Source organism: Ornithorhynchus anatinus, chromosome 10 (assembly GCF_004115215.2).
Source record: "Ornithorhynchus anatinus isolate Pmale09 chromosome 10, mOrnAna1.pri.v4, whole genome shotgun sequence".
NCBI lineage: Eukaryota > Metazoa > Chordata > Mammalia > Monotremata > Ornithorhynchidae > Ornithorhynchus > Ornithorhynchus anatinus.
The window spans coordinates 12,201,557-12,224,635 of record NC_041737.1 but is presented as its reverse complement, the minus strand read 5'-3'; the positions used below and the strand labels follow the sequence as shown (position 1 = coordinate 12,224,635).

Genomic DNA, 23,079 nt, shown 5'->3' with positions numbered 1-23,079 from the left:
CGGGGCCACGTCCTCCCGCTGTCTGGAACGCCCTCCCTTCTCACCTCCGCCAAACTCATTCTCTTCCCCTCTTCAAATCCCTACTTAAAGCTCACCTCCTCCAAGAGGCCTTCCCCGACTGAGCTCCCCTTTTCCCTCTGCTCCCTCTACCCCCCCTTCACCTCTCCGCAGCTAAACCCTCTTCTCCTCCCTTTCCCTCTGCTCCTCCCCCTCTCTCGTCCCCTCCCCTCAGCACTGTACTCATCTGCTCAACTGTATATATCTTCATCACCCTATTTATTTTGTTAATGAGATGATTCACCCTGATTCTATTTATTTTCTATTGTTTTAATGAGATGTTCTTCCCCTTGACTCTACTGCCACTGTTCTTGTCTGTCTGTCTCCCCCGAGTAGACTGTCAGCCCATCAAAGGGCAGGGACTGTCTCTATCTGTTGCCGATTTGTACATTCCAAGCGCTTAGTACAGTGCTCTGCACATAGTAAGCGCTCAATAAATACTATAGAATGAATGAATAGTATAGTGCCCCAAGATGGGGCTTAATAAATGTTATTTCTACTATTGCCTCCACTAAGTTACAGAGGACACACATACTCTAGGTAGAGACAAGTGTGAGAAGCAGCATGGCCTAATGCATAAGGCACGGGCCTGGGAGTCACAAGGAACTGAGTTCTATTTCCAGCTGGCCACTTGTCTGCTGTGTGACCTCGGCAAGTCACTTGACTCTCTGTGCCTCAGTTATCTCATCTATAAAACGGGTTTAAGACTGTGAACCCCATGTGGGACATGGACTATGTCCAACCTGATTAGCTTGTGCTACCTCAGCTCTTAGTAGAGTGCCTGACACACGGTAAGCCCTTAACACATACCATAAAAAACCAAACAAAAACAAAACAAAAAGTATGAGTGGCCAAACCGGAGCATTATAGGTAAGTAGGAGAGTGCCGAGAGGAATGACAGCATTAAAATTCAATCGCGCTATCACAGAAAAACGTTAAAAGAAGATCATTTTAAGAGGGGAATCTTCGTAGCTTTAAATAATAGACATGGATGCATTTATGAATAAATAAACAATAAACGGACAGTAGGGCTGGGAAACTGGAGGAAGCATTCAGAGACTGCCTGCTGGAGGGGGTAACGTTTAAGGGGACTTTGACGGGGGCTGGTTTTGGCAAAGCTTAGAGGAGAGGGACAGCTTGGGTAGGGAAAGGGCATGAACAGTGAGTGAAAGGTGGGAAAGTCACCAGGGAGGAATGTTTGGTTAAGAGGAGTCAAGACTGGGAACTGGGAAATAATTGCAGCATGCCTGTTGAACCAGGCCTGGGGTTTTCCCTGTCAGTTAAGGAAAAAAGGCTCTGGATCTCTTTTTAGACCCATTTCACTGGGGAATCTTAAGTTTGATATGGGGAGCTGGAGCACCCAAATGGGGAAGGGAGGATATTGGCCTCACATATCACCGACTATTGTAGGTCACATATCACGGACTATTGTAGGCCCGGTGCAGATTTTGCAAGTCGAACAGAACGTTTGTGGAAGTACCGATTTTTGATAACCACTTTTGCTTTCCTTTCTCCACAATTTAAATATTGGATCAAAACAGCTGATAATGATTTTGAAACAACTCGGTCCAAAGTCTACTACCGGATTTATCACTATTTTAGGGGCCGTGTTCCTTTCAGCCATTTTTATAAGCATGAATTTCTCTACTCCAAAGACAAATGTTTGATTTAGATGAGAAAAACAGCATGTGGGCAACAAGGCAAAATGTCAATGTAAACGCTTCGCAGCAGATTTGATATTGTGCTCTAAGAATAAGAAAATGTCGTCTGTCTGCAAATATGCATTCAGAATCGGCAAATCATTTCTCGATGAGAATATTAAGCAGGAATAAGTGATATTTATAGACAACCATGAAATCACCATCAACGCTATCCTCTAACTCAATAGCCTCTGCGGTTAAATCTATTTCTTGAAATTAGGCTCCTTGCCACGCTTTGAATTTCCACGTTACTTGTCTTTCCCTGGAGTTCACCGATATCCAAAGTCAACTAGACATCGATCTTGGAGTTCCCTAAATCCCTAAGTCCAACTGGACTGCCCTGTTCTTGTTCTTTGCATTCTAATTCTCGCCTGTGTATTTTTCCCTGTGCCTCCTACAGTGCTTTGCAAAGAGAAGGCAATTAATAAATATTGTAACTATTACCATTTCAGGGCTTGAGGCTGTGCATCGATGAGCATACATACTGGTGGAACTTTGGTCGAATGCCAGTTTGGGGAGAATTAAACCTCAGTTTCTTATTTCTGAGCGCAGATCACTGCAGCTAGGGGCTGTGGCAAGGAGGAAGTGTTTTTTCTCTGTTCCCTCCCTGGCTTTTCCATGCATGTTGGTTCATTTTTATGCACTCCTTCATGCATGTCAATGAAGTATATCGATCCTGAACATAATTGCAATTTACCTTGTTTTCTGAGTTTCTATTTTCTCTATGGCATGGCTATCGATTCTAGAATCGGGCTGAGGCATGAGGCTGGTGCTCGTGTTCACTGCATCACAACTCAAGTCTTTCCTGGCCCGATGAGATGTGGACAGGGCAACTTATTTCTTTCTAGCTTCGACCTTGTGGCGTTCCCACGGTGGCCTTGGGGACACTGTTGACATTTCTGGGGAAACTGGGGTGGGGGGGATGCAATGGCTGAGCCCGGGGCCACCTCCCAAGACGAGCCTGCCGGACTGGTGCGGAAGCACAAAGGAATCAGGTCACCATGACAACGATCCGAACTGACATGTGCCTGGGAGCTTTCCCCACAGAATTCACGTCCAGGATTACAGCCGTCCTCTCGGCCATCCTCGATCGGGAGGTTTGCACACCTCGGGTCTCGCTTCTGACTGGCCGAATGACTTCAACCGAAGTCATTTAATCGCGGAATAGCTCAGGGAACAAAACCTGGGAAATTTCTGAAGGCTGATGAAGTAAAGTTGGTAAGCTATGTTAACATGGATGTATACGATATCTTCAAGCGACTACGTTCCCATAAGCTATTAATCACTTATACAGCCAACTGTCTTTAGGGTTTACAGATGACAAAACTGATGGTGCAGTTTTGTTAGTGTTATATCCACAAATGTTATTGTACTCACAAGTTATCATAGTGTGGTTATAACTGTAGCTCAAAGACTAAAAAGAAATGCATTTTTTAAAAATCAAAAATTGAGGTAATTTACCCACACATAATAAATACCGAAATGGATTTCTTATTCTCTTGCTTCTCGTTAGCTATGTTTCAAAGCTATTTTCCTCAAAGCTACTTTTCTCTAGATTTGTCACGACCAAAAATATAAAAGGTGTTTCAAGGTGGCTTCTTAACATTCAGAGCAAGAAGGTGAAAATTAACATATGCATATAGGGCCATCCTGAACTTATGAGGTACAACCTCCTCAATGCCAAGCCACAGGGCAACCATCTGACGGCCCATTCCTGAAGAGGGCTAGTTTGACATTCTGAATTACCCAGCTTCAGAGTGACTGTGTACTAGCATTTTCTGTACTAGGTCAAGGCCCATTTCAAGCCCAAGATTGTTCTGGAAGTGTACCTTCTTTTAAATAGGAATACTAATAGGATAGGCATTACTTTGAGGTACACTTACTGACCTCAATTCAGAAGGAATCTGAAAAGAGCTACAAATAGAAAAAAATGAACTGACAACCAGAAAGCTTCTCCAAGTTAAACCTCATAAAAGCAATATGGTGTATGGAAATCCTTTGCCTCTATTTAGTCTTTCTGAAGAATGCAAATCCTCACATGGCAGCCAAGGCTGGGTTTGGTCCCCACATTGCCTTAGAAATAAATGTAATATACCTACCATAGTAAACATTCCTCTTGAAAATGTGGTTGCGAGAAGGAACTGAATTGCAGTTCAGTTTCCACTGGATTGTAAGAAAGGTTATTAAGACTCCCTTAAGAGAGGAGACTTCAGTTTAGCCACAAATGTTTCTCAAGCTAAGCTAAAACACATGTGTAGCCCTGGTCACACTGGAGGGGTCCACTGTCCCACACAGAAGAATCGTTCTCTCAAAAACTTCTCTAGAAAGAGGGGGCAGGGGAGCCCCCCACTAACAGTTGTCCTGCTTTCCAGGAGGGGTGAGGTTGGTGTGGGGGTGTCCTTGAGGGTCTTTGCTCTTTTGAAACAACTGGCGGGCGTGGATCGTGTCTACCAACTTTGTTGTAATGTACTTTCCCAAGTGCTTAGTGCAGTGTTCTGCACATAGAAAGTGCTCAATAAGTACCATGGATTGACTGATTGCCTACATGGATGGACCCACATGCCCCAGGGCCATCCGTGGCTGGACATCAGGACTTTGCATGTCAGAGGTGGTGACCCTATTTTTTTTTGATAGTATCTGTTGTGCTTAATATGTGTCAAGCACTGTTCTAAGCGCTCAGGTAGATACAAATCAAACAGGTTGGACCTAGACCCCCTAAGTGTCAGCCAGGGAAGACCCGGACTCTTCCACAATTCCAGGTGGTAGCTCAACATTAGTTGGTAAACACTGAAAGGAAAATGACTGGGAGAAAGAGAAAGGCAGATCTTAGCTCTCTGGAAATTGCAAAAGGTCCTCCGCTTTCTCCTTGGGAAATAGCGTGGTTCAGTGGAAAGAGCACGGGTCTGGGAGCCAGAGGACCTGGGCTCTAATCCCAGCTGCGTCCTTTGTCTGCTGTGTGATCCTGGGCAAGTCACCTAACTTCTCCTTGCCTCAGTTTCCTCATCTGCAAAATGGGGATTCAATACCGGTTCTCCCTCCTATTTGGACTGTGATTCCCACGTGGATCACACGAGGTGGGACGCGGATCAGGATGTTCACACTGACGTGGGAACGTCGGTATTAACATTTCTTTCACAGTTACGGCAGGCAAGGGAAAAAATACAAAATAGCTTATTCGTAAACACCCCATTTTAGGACTCTGAGGTAGAAAGGAATCCTCAACTTCTGAAAATCTGGACAAGCACCAGAATATTGGGGTATGCTAGGATATACTTAGCTAAGGAACTGAAAATTATCTTGTGTCTACCCATGCGGTTAGTACAGTACTTGGCACAGAGCAATCAATCAATCCATGGTATTTATTGAGTTCTTATTGTATGCAGAGCCCTGAACTAAGTGCTCGGGAGAGTACAATGCAACAGAGTTGGTAGACACATGGTATGCGCTTAACCACAGTTATTATTATGGCTTTATGTGAAGTGGCAAAGCCCAAGACCACGACTAGGATTAGGTGGGAGTTTCCGATCCCTGCTACCTCTGCGGACTTCTGGCGGCTCTGCCGTTACCAGATGTGGAGAGGAAGGAATTTGAATCTGCGATTCAGGTGTGTGGAAGGCAATAGCGGCCAAATGAAAAAATAGAAAAGAAGGCATGAAGGCAGTGGATCTTCTTTGCATGTCCAAAGTCATTATTGTCATCAGGGGAGGTACAAAGCTACGGATGCTTCCAGAAGCAACACGTGCCTCATAAACAAACTGCTTGTTTCACAGGTTTCTCCATTTCCGATCATCAGTGATGGTCCCCAGTGGAGAGACTAATAATGATAATCATGCTATTTGTTAAGCACCTATGTCACACACACTGTACTAAGCGCCAGGGTAGATATAATGGAAGCAGAACTTCCATTAAGGGAACTTGCAGTGAGTACAACACAAGCAGTGAATATATGGAACAAATCAAAAGGAAACAATGCTTAAGTTTGGTGAGACAGTGCAGGACCCATTAATCAATCAAAGGTATTTATTGAGCGTTTACTGTGTGCAGAGCACTGTACTAAAGTGCTTGGGAGAGTACAACAGAGTTGTCAGACCCACTCCCTGCCCACAGCTAGAGAAGCAGCGTGGTTTAGTGGAAAGAGCCCGGGCTTGGGAGTCAAAGGTCGTGGGTTCTAATTCCGGCTCCACCGCTTGTCAGCTGAGTCACTTGGGGCAAGTCACTTAACTTCTCTGCGCCTCAGTTACCTCATCTGTAAAATGTTAGTATTTGTTAAGCACTTACTATGTGCAGAGCACTGTCCAAGTGCTGGGGTAGATACAAGGTGATCAGGTTGTCCCACCTGGGGCTCACAGTTTAAATCCCCGTTTTACAGTTGAGGGAACGGAGGCACAGAGAAGTTAAGTGACTTGCCCACAGTCACACAGCTGACAAGTGGCAGAGCTGGGATTCGAACCCATGACCTCTGACTCCCAAGCCCACGCTCTTTCCACTGAGTCCCGCTGCTCATCTGTAAAATGGGGATTAAGACTGCTTGGCACATAGTAAGCGCTTAACAAATACCATCATTATTAACTAGCTTACAGTTTATAGGGGGAGACAGACATTAATATGAAATAAATCGGGATATGTATGTAAGTGCTGTGGGGCTGAGGGTGGGGTAAATACCAAATGCCCAAAGGGTACAGAGCGAAGTGCATAGACAGTACAGAAAGGATAGGGAACTAGGGAAAAGAGGGCTTAATCATGGAAGGCTCCTTGGAGGAGGAGATGAGACCTCAATAAGACTATGAAGGGGAGGAGTGATGGCCTGACGTATATGGAGGAGAAGGAGTTGTAGGCCAGAGGGAGGATGTGGCAAATAATAATAATAATGATGTTGGCATTTGTTAAGCGCTTACTATGTGCCAAGCACTGTTCTAAGCACTGGGGGAGATACCAGGTTATCAGGTTGTCCCATGTAGGGCTCAGTCTTCATCCCCATTTGACAGATGAGGAAACTGAGGCACAGAGAAGTTAAGTGACTTGCTCAAGGTCACACAGCTGACAAGCGGCAGAGCCGGGATTAGGACCCACGACCTCTGACTCCCAAACCCGGGCTCTTTCCACTGAGCCATGCTTGGTGGTGAGATAGATGAGATCAGGGAACAGAGGAGCGAGGTGTGTGGGCTTGGTAAGAGGTAAGGTAGGGTGCTGACTTCCACACACCTGAATCACAGCGGAGCCGCCAGGAGTCCGCAGAGCTGTACTCGTCCGCTCAACTGTATATATCTTCATTACCCTATTTATTTTGTTAATGAGATGATGTTGGTATTCGTTAAGCGCTTACTATGCGCTTACTATGTGCAGAGCACTGTCGTAAGCGCTGGGTAGACACTGGGTAATCACGTTGCCCCACGTGGGGCTCACGGTCTTCATCCCCATTTTACAGATGAGGTAACTGAGGCCCAGAAAAGTTAAGTGACTTGCCCACAGTCACACAGCTGACAAGTGGCAGAGCCGGGATTCAAACTCATGACCTCCAACTCCCAAGCCCGAGCTCCTTCCACTGAGCCACGCTGCTTCCCCTGTACATCATCCTGATTCTATTTATTTGTTATTGTTTTAATGAGATGCTCTTCCCCTCGATTCTATTTATTGCCATCGGTCTTGTCTGTCTCCCCCGATTAGACTGTAAGCCCGTCAATGGGCAGGGACTGTCTCTATCTGTTACCGATTTGTACATTCCAAGCGCTCAGTACAGTGCTCTGCACATAGTAAGCACTCAATAAATACTATTGAACGAATGAATGAAAAGATAGCAGAGATTGGAAACTCCCACCTAATCCTGGTCGTTGTCTGGGGCTTTGCCACTTCATATAAAGCCAATAGTCAAGTAAGGTAAGGTAGGAGGGGGCAAGCTGATTGAGTACTTGTTGAAGCACCCAGCGAAGCCCCACTTTAAACTGGGAGGTGCCTTCCTTTTGAAAAGACAAAACAATCCCTAGCCACCATCTTGGACCGTTACGGCTTATTCGGTCTGCAAAACCAATCCACTAGAAATTCCACGAAACCACTATTACTATCGCTGAAGTAAACCTTTCCAATCTATCTCCCGCAGAATTCAGAGTTGGGGACTGCAAAAAGCATTCCAGTTAAACAATCCAATAATTCTGAATTGCCCCCTCGGGCGCTTGCAATCACATCTACACTCAGTCAAAGACGTATGCTGAACTGCAAGTGGAAAAGACTACGATCACAAACTGAATAGCGTGTCAGAATTTAGAAAACTTCCATTACGGATTTGCAAGAAGGGGCAACTGTGATACTGGGACACTGAATCTGAAAAGGAAAGACAAGCAGAGAAAGAAAAAGAGGTGATATTGTTTGCTCAGAGGCCCAGGGTACTGAAAAAGACTGACAGGGAGCAAGCGTTTGGATTTGAGGGAAGAAGGGGAAAAGAAAAGGGCAAAGATACGATAGGAAATTACTATAATACAGTTAAAGCTGTGACACATCTCCCAGTAGGTCTGTAGATTGCAATGGGGAAAATTTTCTCATGTAATAAACTGAGGAAATAATTCAGTCCGATGACCACCTTTATAAGTACAGTGCTTTGCACACAGTAAGTGCTCAATAAATAGGATTGAACAAATGAGTGAATTTAATCTTTACCAACAGGGAAGAATCAGCTGAGGATCCAAAGGTAGATGATCATTTTAGAGATCTTAAGGGAGGGTAGGAAGAAAGTCCAGGTGAAAAAAATGAACTTTAGGAGAACACATTTTAATGGACTTAAGGCAATAGACTGTGAGCCCGTTGTTGGGTAGGGATTGTCTCTATTTGTGGCTGAATTGTACTTTCCAAGCGCTTAGTACAGTGCCCTGCACCTAGTAAGCACACAATAATTACGACTGAATAAAGGGCCTAATGAAACTATAATTTAAGAGGCAAAAAAAGTCCAAGAAATTTGGCCGTTCTTCAAAAAGACAGTTAAGTCGACTATGGAACAGAATGTTTTCAGACACACTCCACTTGAGTCTTTACAAACAGTGAAATAACTTTTTTTTGATTACCCCAATGTCTCAGGTAGGAATTGGAAGAGGGCAGCGTGGCCTTGTGGAAAGAGCCCGGGCTTGGAAGTCAGAAGTCATGGGTTCTAATGCCAGCTCTGCCACTTGTCAGCTGTGTGACTTTGGGCAAGTCACTCAACTTCTCTGTGCCTCAGTTACCACATCTGTAAAATGGGGATTAAGACCGTGAGCCCCACGCGGGACAACCTCATTACCTTGTATCGACTCCAGCGCTTAGAACAGTGCTTGGCACATAGTAAGCACTTGATAAATACCATCATCATTATTATTATTATGCCCATCTTGGAGAAGGAAGAAAGTACAGCCCTACTAACTACACACCGTTCATCTTAGCATCGACACTTGAGAAGATGTTGGAATGAATGAATTTGCAACCAGACACGCATACGATATCGGGAAGCTGCCTCCAGGGCTTTACGGAGAGGAAAATCTCTCCTCCTATAACGACAGACAATTTAGACAAAAGGAGAAGCAATGCTGTAATCTGTCTCTAGACTGTAAGGTCGCTGTGGGAGGGGAATGTGTCTACCGACTGTTATATTATTGTACTCTTCCAAGCGCTTAGTACAGTGGTCTGCACACAGTCAGTGCTCAATAAATACGATCCATCGATTGATTATCTGGAGTTGAATCAGGCCACGATTCCATCCTCCTTGCATCCTCGTGGACAACTGAGAGTCTGGTATGGACCACTGGAAGTACTGGGAGTATTGACGGCTCCCTGTTACCTTGGGGAGATGCATCAACCGGGATCTTTCAGGGATCGGCTTTATTCCAGATCTTTACCGACCTCCTGGGCGGCGGAATGGAACTTGTATTCATCACACGTGTGGATAGCTTTAAAATCGAGTGGGATTCCTAATGCTTTGGAAGAAAGAATCAAATCCAAGTGACTTAGGTACATCGGACAAATGGGGGCAGGGGAGAGATACGTGCATACCCAGAGACAAAAGAGGCAACAGACAAATATAGGATTAGGAAAGACCAACTACACAAAAGAAAGGCGGAATAAACTTGGGAATCATGTGACCAAAAGCTGAGTAAGAGACGGTAATACACTGTTGCTCTTCATAATAATAACATAATAATAATAATGGTTTTTTTAAGCATTAACTATATACTAAGCACTGTACTAGGCTCTAGATCAGACACAGTCCCTGCCCCAAATGGGGCTCATAGCCCGACTCCACCACTTGTCTGTTGTGTGATCTTGGGCAAGTCACTTAACTTCTCTGGGCCTCTGTAAAACGGGTTTAAGATTAGGAATCCCGTGTGGGACTTGGACTACGTCCAACCTTGTATCTACCCTAGCGCTTAGTACAGTTTCTGGTACACAGTAAGTGCTTAACCAATACCATAAAAAAGTGCGTGCATAGGTTTCTTATGTGCGAGACCTAATTAAGGTTAAAGTGACTACAGCACACTGTTTAAGCACCATGAGCCGGCAGGCCATTGTCTTGGCATCTGTGTAGACTTTGCCAGCCATGTTAGCTATTTTCCCGGCTTCCTGCTGGGCCCTGCAGAAGTGAACATGTGGCTTCTCAGGCAGAAATCTCCACTAACGATCACGCTGAAAGGCAGTGTGCCTAGTGGAAAGAGCACGGGCCAGGGCCTCAGAGGACCTGCGTTCTAATGCCGGCTCCACCGCTTGTCTGCTGTGTGATCTTGGGAAAGCCACTTAACTTCTCTGCTCCTCAGTTCCCTCACCTGCAAAATGAGGATTCCATGGCCGTTCTTCCTCCCACTTACATTGCGAGCCCCATAAGGGACCTGATTATCTTGTATCTACCCCAGCGCTTAATACAGCGCTTGGCACATTGTAAGCGCTTATCGAATACCAAAATTATCATCATCATCAGGCGTTAGAATCCAGGTCTCATTCCACTGGATCAACGGCAGGACTGTGTAACCTATCATTTCAATGGTCCCTGAAACACAGGACGGGCAGTACCCACCAACTAAGGAGAAATGATCCTGCCAGAGATCATCCCGGGAATCACAGACCTGCTAGTCAACCCCTGGCAATTTAACAGATTTTCTAATTAAGTTCACGATCAGTGAGCGTGTGGCAAAATACTATCTGCATGAGGAAAGACAACGTGGTTACTGTCAGAGAAAATCATACCTCACCAATCAGCTGGAACTTTTGCAGGGATGGAAGGAAACCGATGAGCACAATACATTATGGTTTTCAAAAGGCTTTTGACGTGGTTCAATCAGTGGCTTTTACTGAATGCTTACTGTGTGGAGAGCACTGTACTATGTGCTTGGGAGAGTCCAATATAATCGAGTTGGTAGACATGTTCCCTGCCCACAAAAGGCTTACATTACAAAAGCTTTGAAAAGCACTAAGTATTCACGGTATTGGAGGAAATGCCCTACCATGCAGAGAAAATTAGCTAAGAGAAAGCAAAAAATCAAAGGAGTGGGGTCCTCAAAGAATCAGTTCTAGGACCGGATTTGTTTAATATTCTTATAAAGGGGCAAAAGAGGGAGTGTGTAGTGAAATCTTCAAACTAGCAAGTGACACTAAGGGGTTCTGGGGTGTGAACGCCACACAGATGGGATGAATTTTATGAAAACCTCACAGAGCTGAGCGAGACAGCTGAAAAAACAACAACCAACAGATGGATTTTAGAGTAAGCAAGTAAAGGTGCCTAAAGGAAAAATCATTCAAATGTTAAATCCACCATGATGGGTTCAAAGTTATGGGACATGCTCGGGAGAGCGATCACGAAGCCTGGACTGTTCTTCTCACTTAGTTGCTCGGGAATGGATCCTTTGCCCAGGGTGGTAGATGAAATGGGCAGCCTGACACGAGCGCTCTGGCCCAGTCTTGGGGTGAGAGTGACCGTGGCTATTTTCATTTACCTAGATGTCAGAAGTATTCACGGGAACAAAAGTAGCGATTATCAATCAATCCGTGGCATTTATTGAGTGCTTACTACATGCAGAGCACTGCATGAACCGCTTGGGAGGGTAGAATAGAGCAAAGTTGGTAATCACGATTGTTGTATATTCCCCCTTCTGCAGAAACCACTACATTGTCTTATGCTATACAGGACAGCAAAACTATTCCAGGCCCAGGAGGGATGCTAATTTGGAAACGAGCACGAGGCTCATTCTCACCGTAAAGCGACGATCCCTCAGTATATTAAAAGGTTCATGTGCATGCATGCTGCTTTAATGCACATGTATATAATTAACTAGACATATTACCAGTGTGAGCTGCTAATTTGGAATGAGACTCAAAAGACTGGAATATGCGTGGAGACAAACTTTTAAATTAAAATGACTCCATAATGAAAACTACTTCAAGCTGTGTCTACCATTTTCCTGTAAACCTAATATAACTGTAAATATATTTTAATGAATGATAGAAAGAGGTAATTACAAAGAACAAAAAAATTGTAACATGGGAGACATCACCAGAATAACTCTGCCTCCAAATTAAAATGCCAGAAGACAAAGGATGAATCAGGGCTTTATAATTTCAGAAAAGAAGATTGTTTTTCTTCATTTGTAATGCCCTCATGTTTCCAACAAGATGGCCATCAAAATAAAATGCTGACGGCCAATCAAGGGAGGGAGAAGGCATTAACAAAGAGAAATATGAGGAAACGGAGCCTGCCTCTTTCATCTTCCTTTTTTAAAAAAAAATGGTATTTGCTAAGCGCTTACTAGATCCCAGGCACTCTGTTAAGCACTGGTGTGGAAACAAGATAAGCAGGTTATACATGGTCCTGACCCACACAGGACTCCCAGTCCAAGTAGGAGGGAGAACAGGTACTGAATCTCCATTTAACAGACGAGGTAATTGAGGCATAGAGAAGTTAAGTGACTTGCTGGAAGTCGTACAGCAGGCAAGTGGCGGAGCTGGGATCAAAACCCAGGTGGTCTGTCCCCCCAAGCCCGTGCTCTTTCTACTAGACCACTCTGCTTCCCGGGAAACCTCTCCTGTTCCCCTTAAGGTCAGCCGAGAGCTAGACTGATTTCCCTCTCACACCCCAGGAGGCAGGAGAAGCAGCACAAAGATCTGAGATGTTTTCTACTCCGGTCTCTGCCCCGGTCCCAGCTTCATCAGGGAGGGATACTAAGTTGTCATTGACACCCAGCTCAGCTGTCCACCCTGCTGGGGTTTACACAGGTGGGTGGCGGTGAGGGTAAACAGCTGAATTGAACCTGTGGACTCAAGGAAGACAGACAGACCTCTGGCTACTGCTCAGGAAATGGAGGAATGGTCAGAATTTGTGGACGTTGTATTAGTTCTTTTAAGAAGCCCGAGGTACTTCCCTCCACCACTCACTTCGACGCAGACTGGGAAGTCTGGAAAATTAAGGTTAGGTTCTCCTTGGCATTGCTCCTCTGATCCAAACCATTCCCTCTCCATTCCTTGTGGGACACTATTTCCTCCGGGGAAGGGAGAGATTGGTGGAGTGGAAGATACCGAGAAAGTGGGGGGAGAATTAGAGACCTGAGGCTTTGGGAAATCTTTTCTATTACAAGAAGAATCCCAATGGTCCCTGCTTTGGATTATAAAAATGAAAAATGGTTTCAGTAGCTCAAAGGAGCAAGGCTGGAGAAGCAGATGTTCATTCTTCTTTCTCATCTTCTTATTTTTACATAATGATATAAGAAGAATAATGATATTTGTTAAGCTTTTATTATGTGCCAAGCACTGAACTAAGTGCTGGGATAGATACAAGCTAAGACTGTGAGCCCCACGTGGGACAACCTGATCACCTTGTACCCTCCCCAGCGTTTAGAACAGTGCTTTGCACATAGTAAGCGCTTAACGAACGCCATCACTATTATCATTACTAGTCAGGTTGGATAGATTCCATGTCTTAATCCCCACTGTACAGATGAGGTAACTGAGGGACAGAGGAAGTGAAGTGACTTGCCCAAGGTCACACAGAAGACAAGTGGTGGAGCCAGAATTAGAACCCAGGTCCTTCTGACTCCCAGACCCGCGCTCTATCCACTAGCTGATACTGCCTCTCTTCAGAGCATCCAACATTTTAAAGGTGGCATCGCTGCTTTAGTGCCATGATTGGCCTTGCCCTTCGGAAAATGATACAAACTGGAGGTTACCAATCCTGCACAATTAGCCAAGCTAATCAATATGTATTTCTAAGTAGAGAGAGTCTGCAAGAACTTTCTACACCCAGTACCCTCAGCATATCTGTGAGCGGTCAAACCTGAGGGCGTGAAGTTTCTTTTTCCAAACTGCTCGCTTGGTCCCGACTACCAGAGCCTCCGCATGAATCCCAAGGACCCTCCAGGAAGAAGGAGCGGAGGGCCGGGCCGGCCGGCCCCGACTGGGACGAGGGAAGCCTGGCCTCTGGAGATGGCAGAGGGGTAGCTGAGGGTCCTGCTCTCATAGCTGGGCCCCTCCTGGGAATGCCCACCCGGTCCGACACCGTGACAATCTGCAGGGATTGTTGGGTTACCCCCCCCCCCCCCGCCCCCGGCCCGCCCCAGCCTCGGCAAGGAAAGGGGACAGCCCTGTCCACTGGCTGGCTCCATGGTCTCGGCTCTTTGCTGAACCCAGCACAAAATGGTTGACCTATGCAGGCTTCAGACCGACACACACACACACACACACACACACACACACACATCTATGCAGGCCCCAACCCAAGATAGACACAAACACACACAAAATAGTTGGTCTATGCAGGCTCCAGCCTGAGACACACAATCACACACGTTCGGGTTGGTCTATGCAGGCCCCAGCTCAAGACACAACATAGACACACACACACATACGTGTTGGTCTCAGCAGGCCTCAGCTCAAGACACAACACAGACACACACACACAAACACACACAAAAAATGGCCAGCCTATGCAGAGACACACACACTCACTCACTTAAAATAGTTGGTCTGTGCAGGCTCCAGCCCAAGACAGACACACATATACAAAATGGTAGGCCTATGCTGACTCCAGCCCAAGACACACACACACACAGGCATGCGCACACACATACCCCCACTGTGACTATGACACCATAAGCCTTACCAGTGACTTTCGGTGGAAGATGGCATATTACATCCAAAGAGTAACATGTGATGGACAGTGTCCATGCTGCCATGAGGTTTGAAGTCAACTGCAAAACAAAAATGAGAGATGAGCATGAATAGGAGAGCACGTTCTCGTGCCTGGAAAGAGAGCTGCCAAACAGAGACCTCGTTCTATCTCGTTAGACACTGGCCACGGAAGACAGCCTGCTCTCTTGGGGTTGAATGATGGGATGATTCGCTTGATCCAGCGGGATGTTAAATGATCGAAGGTGTCAGGGAGAAGCAGAGGTGAAACAGAGTCCTGGATCTTCAGCTGCCACTTCTGAATTTGGGGTTCTGGGTGGATTTCTACACTGGGCTGTTTGGAAAGAGACAGCACCATGGCCTAGTGGTTTACAACATGGGCCTGGGAGTCGAAGGAATCTGGGTTCTAATCCCAACTCTGCCACTTGTTTGCTGCGTGACCCTGAGAAAGTCACTTCACTTCTCTGGGCCTCAGTTACCTCGTCTGTAAAATAGGAATTAAGACTGTGAGCCCCATATCCAACCTGATTAATGTGTATCTACCCCAGCATTTAGTACAGTGCCTGTCGCATAGTAAGCCCTTAACAAATACCATAAAAAACAAAAAAAGACAGCAGGGAGGTAGTGGAACAAAATAGTCAACTCCGAACAGCCTCTGCTGAGCATTTCTCCATTGCTCTCAAACCAGCCCTGCTTGCTACAGCCCTCTCTTATAAAGCCCAGAGCATGGCTCAGCCCAGTCAGGAGCCTCCCACCCCCACCTGAATGTGAATCATCAGATTTGATCAGACCTGATGATTTAAGCTCTTACCCATACTTCCCCTCTGCAACATGCACGGCCTAATTAATTCCCCAACAATGACTCTGGGAGCCTGGCACACCTGCGTAAATGAATGTTCACAGAGGAGGAAAAGGAAAATACCCAAAAAAAGTAAAAAATCCACAATATAACCTAAACTTCCACCTCCCAAACCTCTCCAAATCATGGAGCACTTGAATGGGTAACTCTGGCTTTTCTGAAAGCAATAATAATAATGATGATGATATTTGTTAAGCACTTACTAAGTGTCAGGCACTGTTCTAAGCACCGGTGGATGGGTGGATACAAGCACATCAGGTTGGATATAGTCCCTGTCCCACATGGGGCTCTCAGTCTCAACTCCCATTTTACAGATGAGGTAACTGAGGCCTAGTGAAGTGACTTGCCCAAGGTCACACAGCAGACAAGTGGCAGAGCTGGGATTAGAACTCATGACCTTCTGACTCCCAGGATTATGCTCTACCTGCTACGCCATGATGCTTCTCAATGGAAGGAGGTGGCACAAATCTTGGACAGGAGGGAAACGAGAAACACAGAGGTGTGATCCCTGCTCTCAAGAAGCGTCCAATCTAGTGAGGGAGCCGGACATTACACAGAATGACAGATACGGAGGAATGATAGAGTGCAAAGATAGGTACATAAATGCCTCCGGAGCCCATGAGCAATTAAGTATGGAAAAGGTGCAGGAGTCTTGATGCGGCAGCCGGGAGTAGAAGGTGGGGAGATTAATTTATAATTATTCGTGGAAGATCTCCTGGAGGAGATGTGATTTCAGAAGCGTTTTGAGGTTGGAGAAGAGTGGTGGAATGTTGGCTCTGAAGGAGGTGGGAGTTCCAAGCAGGGAGAAAGACATGAGGATGAGGTTGGTGGCAAAAGCAAGTTATAGTTTGTCTAGTGCTCCAAATTTGACGACCACTCTTTCCTCTATCCTTTGGCCACTCAAAGGGAAGGTGTTAGTGGGTCAGGAACTCGTGGTAGTTGGTCTCGAGTTTCCAATAACTAGCTTGCAACCTAGACTGTAAGCTCATTGTGGGCAGGGAATTGTCTGTTTATTGTTATATATATATTGACCTATGTATATATATACAGTGCTTTGCACATAGTAAGCACTCAATAAATATGACTGAATGAATGTTGCTGTTAAACAGAGGAAAGCTAAATTGTTTCGGTATTTGTTAAGTGCTTTACTATGTGTCAGGCACTGTACTAAGAGCTGAGGTAGATCCAAGATAATCAAGTCGGTTGCAGTTCCTGCCCCACATAGGGCTCACAGTCTTAATTCCCATTTTATAGATGAGGAAACTGAGGTACAGAGAAGTTCAGTAACTTGCCCAAGGTCACACAGCCATAGGTGGCAGAGTTGAGATTAGAACCTAGGTTCTCTTATGCCCAGGCCCATGCTCTTTCCACTAGGTCTCGCTACTTCTTATAATAATATCTGTGGTATTAGTTAAGTGCTTGCTATGTGCCAAGTACTGTATTAAACACTGAGGTAGATACAAGATAACTGGGTCCCAAATGGGGCTTACCGGTATAAGTAGAAGGGAGAAAAGGTATTGAATGCCCATTTTGCAGATGAGGGAACTGAGGCACAGAGAAACCAAGTGACTTACCCAAGGTCACATAGCAGGTGAGTGGAGGAGCTGGAATTAGAACACAGGACCTCTGGCTCTCAGGCAAATGCTCTTTACACTAGGCCTCAGTGCCTCCCTGAATTTCAATTAATTCTAACCTTTTAACAAAAGCTAAGGCTGGTCAATGTCATTAAAGGTGTCCTGTCTTGGGGAAGACGGGGCCCACTGAAAGATCGATGGCACGGTTCTATTTCCCAATATTCCCTTTCTCTGGGTTTCTCGCCTTGCTTTGCAAGTGGGCCGTGGCCTCTTGGGGAAAATGTCATGAAAAAGTCGTATAATACCGCAACCTAGGTTTCTGCCCTGAACAAGGATGTATAGAGAAAACCATCTTTCATGTACTTTCCCTTTTCGCTTTTTCTTCATTTAGATCCCAAACAGGAGTGACAAATCCAAAAGGGTGGTGTGGAGACAGAATGATCAAAGGCAGCTTCAAAAGAGCGATCAACTCGGGCGCTCCACAAGGCACGGGAGAGCAAAACCGCACAATCTAGGTGGCAGGAGAGTAATGATCTGAAAAGATTAACTCATTCAGCTGGCCCTTCTAATGCAGTTCTAGGCTGAAAGCAGTGGCAGGTACTTCAGGGAAAATGGTAGTTCAGTCTCATTGTGCGTTACAAAGGGGCTTACTGCCGGAGGTCTTTCTGAATGGTGACCTTAAAGGCTTTGAGTTCTAATAATAATAATAATTATGGTATCTGTTAAGTGCTTACTCTGTGCCATGAACTGTACTAAGCGCTGGGGTGGGCACAAAGCAAATCGGGTTGGACACGGTCCCTGTCCCACGTGGGGCTCACAGTCTCAATCCCCACTTTCACGGATGAGGTCACTGAGGCACAGAGAAATGAAGTGACTTGTCCAAGGTCACACTGCAGACAAGTAGCAGAGCGGGGATTAGAACCCATGACCTTCTGACTTCCAGGCCCGTGCTCTATCCACTATACCATGATGCTTCCCTAATCCCCTAATAATCAAAAAAAGGGCATAGTAGAAGATACCTCAATCTGGAATGAGCTGAACAAGTTCTTTTCCTGCTCTGGAACAAGGTGGAGGTGGACTGTAAATTCGCTGTGGGCAGAGAATGTGTCCATTTATTGTTGTATTATACTCTCCCAAGCACTTAGTACAGTGTTTCGCACACAGTAAGTACTCAATAAATATGATTAAATGAATGAATGAGTGAATGAATCTAGACCTGCCCTAACAGACACATCCAGCTGAGGAAACTATTTCACCAGTGTCACCTGGGAGTCAGACAACATCAAACAGCAGGCAAAAATTCACCATGTTAGCTCAACAGAACTGAGGACAAGAGACTGCAACACAACTGCAACACAACCACATGCCGGGAAGCAGCAAGATGTAGTGGAAAGAGCAAGGGCTTGGGAGTCAGAGGGCCTGGGTCATAATCCCAGCTCCGCCACTTGTCTGTTGTGTGATTTTGAGCTAATCGCTTAACTTCTCTGAGCCTCAGTTATGGGAATAATGACGGTGCTCCCCTCGTGGGACATGGACAGCATCCAACCTGATTATCTTATACCTAAGCCTGCACTTAGTTCAGTCCCTGGAACTTAGTAGGCGCTTAACAAAAACCAGTTTAAAAAACAAACAAGAGGCAGACTTGAAAACAGCACAGGCAGGGCAAGTGGAAAAACACAGAGACAGAGGGGTTTGAGGGGTTGTGGGTGGTTTTCCAGACACACACAAGCACACACAAACACACACAAACACACCCCTCACCCCAAAATCCAGAAACTCTGTCTTCCAACAGGGCAGCAATTGTTTCACTTTCCCAGATATAAACAGCCACCTCAAGTATGCATGCATTTATTCACATCTATTCTTACTCATGCTCTCACATATAAGTGTGCATTCAACTATGTGCTCCGATTCCTCTATTCGTAAGCATTTTTGTATCTTCCTCTCCTCATAAGCATGTAAGCTCGCTGTGGGCAGGGAATGGGTCGTATACCAGTCACATATTTTCCCAAGTGCCTAGTACAATGCATTGTACACAGTGGGCAGTTAATCAATATCATTACTATTTCATTAAGCACTAACTATGACCACAGATTTCTTGAAAGATTTTTTCCGTGTGTAGGTGGTGATCACCACATGCGAAAAGGGAAAGCAAACCGGTGAACCTGGCCATAAGGCCTTGAGATGCAGCTTGGCCTAGTGGTTAAAGAATGGTCTTGGGAATCAGAAGGACCTGGGTTCTAATCCCAGTTCAGCCATCTGTCTGCTGTGTGACCTTGGGGAAGTCACTTAACTTCTCTGTGCCTCAGGTACCCCATCGGTAAAATGGGGATTAAAACCGTGAGCTCTATTTGGGACAGGAACTGGATCCAACCAGATTACCTAGAATCTACCCTAGTGCTTAGAACAGGTCCTGGTATACAGTAAATGCTTAACAAATACAAAAAAAAAAAAAAAAAAACTGGCTCAGCCATGCCAGTATAGGTGGTGAAACGAGTGTAAAAAAGGCCCTCTAGAAGCCCCAAGCCACTGGCCAGCCCTAAGTTCACTAGGCACATTTTCTAGTTCGCATCATAGCCATCTCACAACGGCCTACATAAAGCTTAACTTTGTAGGTAAAAAAATGTCCCTGTTAGAAACCATCCCAAAGATTCACAAAGACAGTATCGCTTTACCTGTTGGATATAGACACACACCCAGAGAAGGTCGGAGTTTCTACTATTCTGTCACTTATTGATTCCAGAAGCCAAACCCCTGGGCGTTTTGGGGCAGGCAGGTAAAATCTTAATGTAGCTCTAATGCTGATTGGAAATGCAAAGGACGTGCTGTTCGATCAGTGGGTAAATAAAGCAGTCTGTTTAGTGGTGCAGAATGAAGTATCAAGTCCAGACAGGAAGTCAATACTTCCCAATGGACTTGTGGCCCTTTTAGGTTGACCTGAGCCCTTGCTGGTAGTTTCTTGAGCCCCTACAGCTCCTGCGTCTCTCCAGATACCATTTGTATTTTGACTAAGTGGTTTGCTCTATTTTGATTCTGCATTTTAACATCTCAATACCTCCGACAGTATAGGGTTCTGCTTTTAACAGTCAAGTGACCAGCTGGCTGGTTTGACCAAGGACTTGTGAGGTGTTTTCTTACCTACGAAGGCTTCTGAGTCCACTGGCAGGCGTAATGACATGCAGAAGTAGGTATCAGACTATTGAAAAAGAAAGGAAACAGGTGAGTTTATCTCTGTCAGAAAGGAAGGTTGAAAGTCCTGCCTGTCACACTGGGTATTTTGGACACAATGCCTCTCTAATTTCCTTCCCCACTTTAATTCAAACGAGCATTAGCAAAGTCTGTACACAAGCCATTATTCTAGTTGGCACTTTCTAGAAGGAGCAGCTTCCATTTCTCTTTGCTTTTTGTATTTTTGTTTATGTTTAAGTGCTACGACCCAGGCACTGTACTAAGGGCTGGCGTAGGTACAAGCTGATCAGGTTGGACACAGACCACGTCCCACATGGTGTACACAGTCTTAATCCCCATTTTACAGATGAGGGAACTGAGGCCCAGAGAAGTGAAGCCATTTGCACAAGGCCATGCAGCAGACAAGGGGTAGAGTGGGGATTAGAACCCATTGTGGCTGTGAACGGGGAGGCTCCAAACTCCTCTGAACCTCAAAGAGATGCTGTGAGGAGAAATGAAGAAGCCCTGCGTTATCGCTTCGGGAGTCCTGATTACAATATGTTGTTGAAATGCACAGCTAGTGGATGGACAAGTGACTGAGAGACCTTGGAAAAGCTTTGGCCTGCCCCAACTACTTTCTCTTTATAATCATGTTCCTTCAAAAATTCTTTCCTAGGAATGTTAGGTTGATCAGAGTTCAAGGTCATCAAGGACTGCCTTCCAAGTCCTACTCCCTCCTTTCCTGTGGCTCCTGTCTATTTTGACCAGGAAAGTGGGACAGCCTGAGGGGGTCACAGCCCCAGGAAGAGTCAGGGCTGAGGGTTTTGCTGAACTGTGTCAACTGGGAGGACGGGGGTTTCAGCAGGAAAGTGTTCTCTGAAATGCAGTTTCAACTCATGAGCTCAGGATGCTGGGCTTCTGGATACATTCAGAACCTAACCCACAAGCCTCCCCTTGAGCCCCCCCCAACCAGAACCACCCCTAAACGATCTGCCCCCATCAGAATCCCCTACATGGGCTTCCCCCCAACACAAGTTACCCCTGTCAGAACCTCACAGGTGAGCCACAGTTGGCCCTGGTCAGCTAAATAGGAGTAAAAAATGACCAAAATATCCATTTCTGGACACTCTCAAATCCTAACAAAGCTCCCCGGGCTGGTAGTAGGCTGGCAGGTAGGCAAGCAAGCAGGTATTAAAATATTACCCTCATTATTATTTTTATAGTGCTGGAGACGACTGGCCAGGCCTACTGACCAAAAAAAACCAAGGAAATTCAGGGCCAGAATGAAAGAATCAAAATAGTTTCTGAGAGAAATTACATTCTGTTCTGCAAAGACACAGTAAAACCTCAATCCGAAGCTATTCAACTTCTGCCACCTTTATTTCTGCGAAGGCAGAGTCATTTCCAAACACACACACAAGCATCTCTATCCAAGGTCTCTGGAGACTCCACAGTACCACCTCTCGGCTCAATTCTCTCACGCTTTCATTTAACTGTATTTACTAAACACTGGAGAAGAAAACGATGAAGGATGATAATTGTGGAATTTGCTACGGACTTACTATAAGCCAAGCACTGTAATAAACACTGGGTAGATACAATGTATTCAGGTTGGACTCAGTTCCTGTCCCAGTAAGGGTTCACAATTTATATATGAGGGAGACCAGGTACTGAATCCCCACCTTAGAGATGAGGAAACCGAAGCACAGAAAAACTAAGGGATTTGCCCAGTTTTACTGGTGGAGCGGGGGTTAGAACCCAGGTCCTCTGATTCCCGGGGCCGTGTGCTTTCAGTCACTGGCGCTCAGGGGCCCTCTCAGGCTAAAATGGGGGTGGGGTGGTAGGCTGGGGACAAGCAGATGAGGTCGGAGTGAATACATAAAGACACAACAACGAAAGAACCCGAGGACAAAGATAAGCCCTGTGAGAACTTTGGCGCACTGCGGTTGGAAGAGTTGTTTTCCGGCTCCTTATCGCTTAGGCAGGGCCGATCTCAGTCCGACAAAACAGCTCCAGCTAAGGCCTTCCCCACACTGGAAAAACTGATGAAAGCACCAGATGCTGCTGCTGCTCTTAAGTCTCGGGCCAGGCAGGTTGGGACCCCCAGGATGGCATGGGGGGAGGGCGGAAGGAGGCAGGCGGTGTGGCTCCCCAGTTCGGTGGCTGGTGCCATCCCAGAAGCAGCCTCTCCAGGACAGGGAGTCTCATTCTTCTAATTCCACCTCGGCTCCTGGCACTCTGTTGTTCGTTCACACGTCATCCTTGCGCAGTCTCTCCCGTGAAGAACTCACTAACTTAACCTACCCCCGGGAAATAATCTGCAAATTAGTCTAGGTTCAAACCTCTGCCACCGTGACATAAAGGTAACAGGAGGCCTGCATTAATATACGTAGCCCCTTCCATGATGTCTCTCTGACAGCTCTGCCGGTCCTATGGCCCCCACGAAAGGAGGCGAGAGAGGTGTGACAAGGTAGTCGTCATTACAATTGCCCAGAAAAAGCACATTCTACCTCAAAAAGCAAACGGTCTCGGACCAGGGGTTCTCGGGAAACCTTCGGCTGTTGCCACTATAATAATATTTTGGTAGTTGTGCCTTTCCCCT

The 23,079-nt window shown here is 45.8% G+C and overlaps 1 protein-coding gene across 12 annotated transcripts in view; it reads right to left on the bottom strand.

The window, feature by feature from the left end:
• Positions 1-23,079, bottom strand: part of PAM (peptidylglycine alpha-amidating monooxygenase) — a 180,813-nt gene that overhangs the window by 55,790 nt on the left and 101,944 nt on the right. For all 12 annotated transcript variants that reach the window (XM_029074123.1, XM_029074128.1, XM_029074129.1 and 9 more), the window contains exons 4-5: positions 20,448-20,505; positions 14,851-14,938 (exon numbers count right to left, since the gene is read on the bottom strand). In XM_029074123.1, the coding sequence (XP_028929956.1) occupies positions 14,851-14,938; positions 20,448-20,505 (146 nt within the window). The remainder of the gene's footprint in view (positions 1-14,850; positions 14,939-20,447; positions 20,506-23,079) is intronic.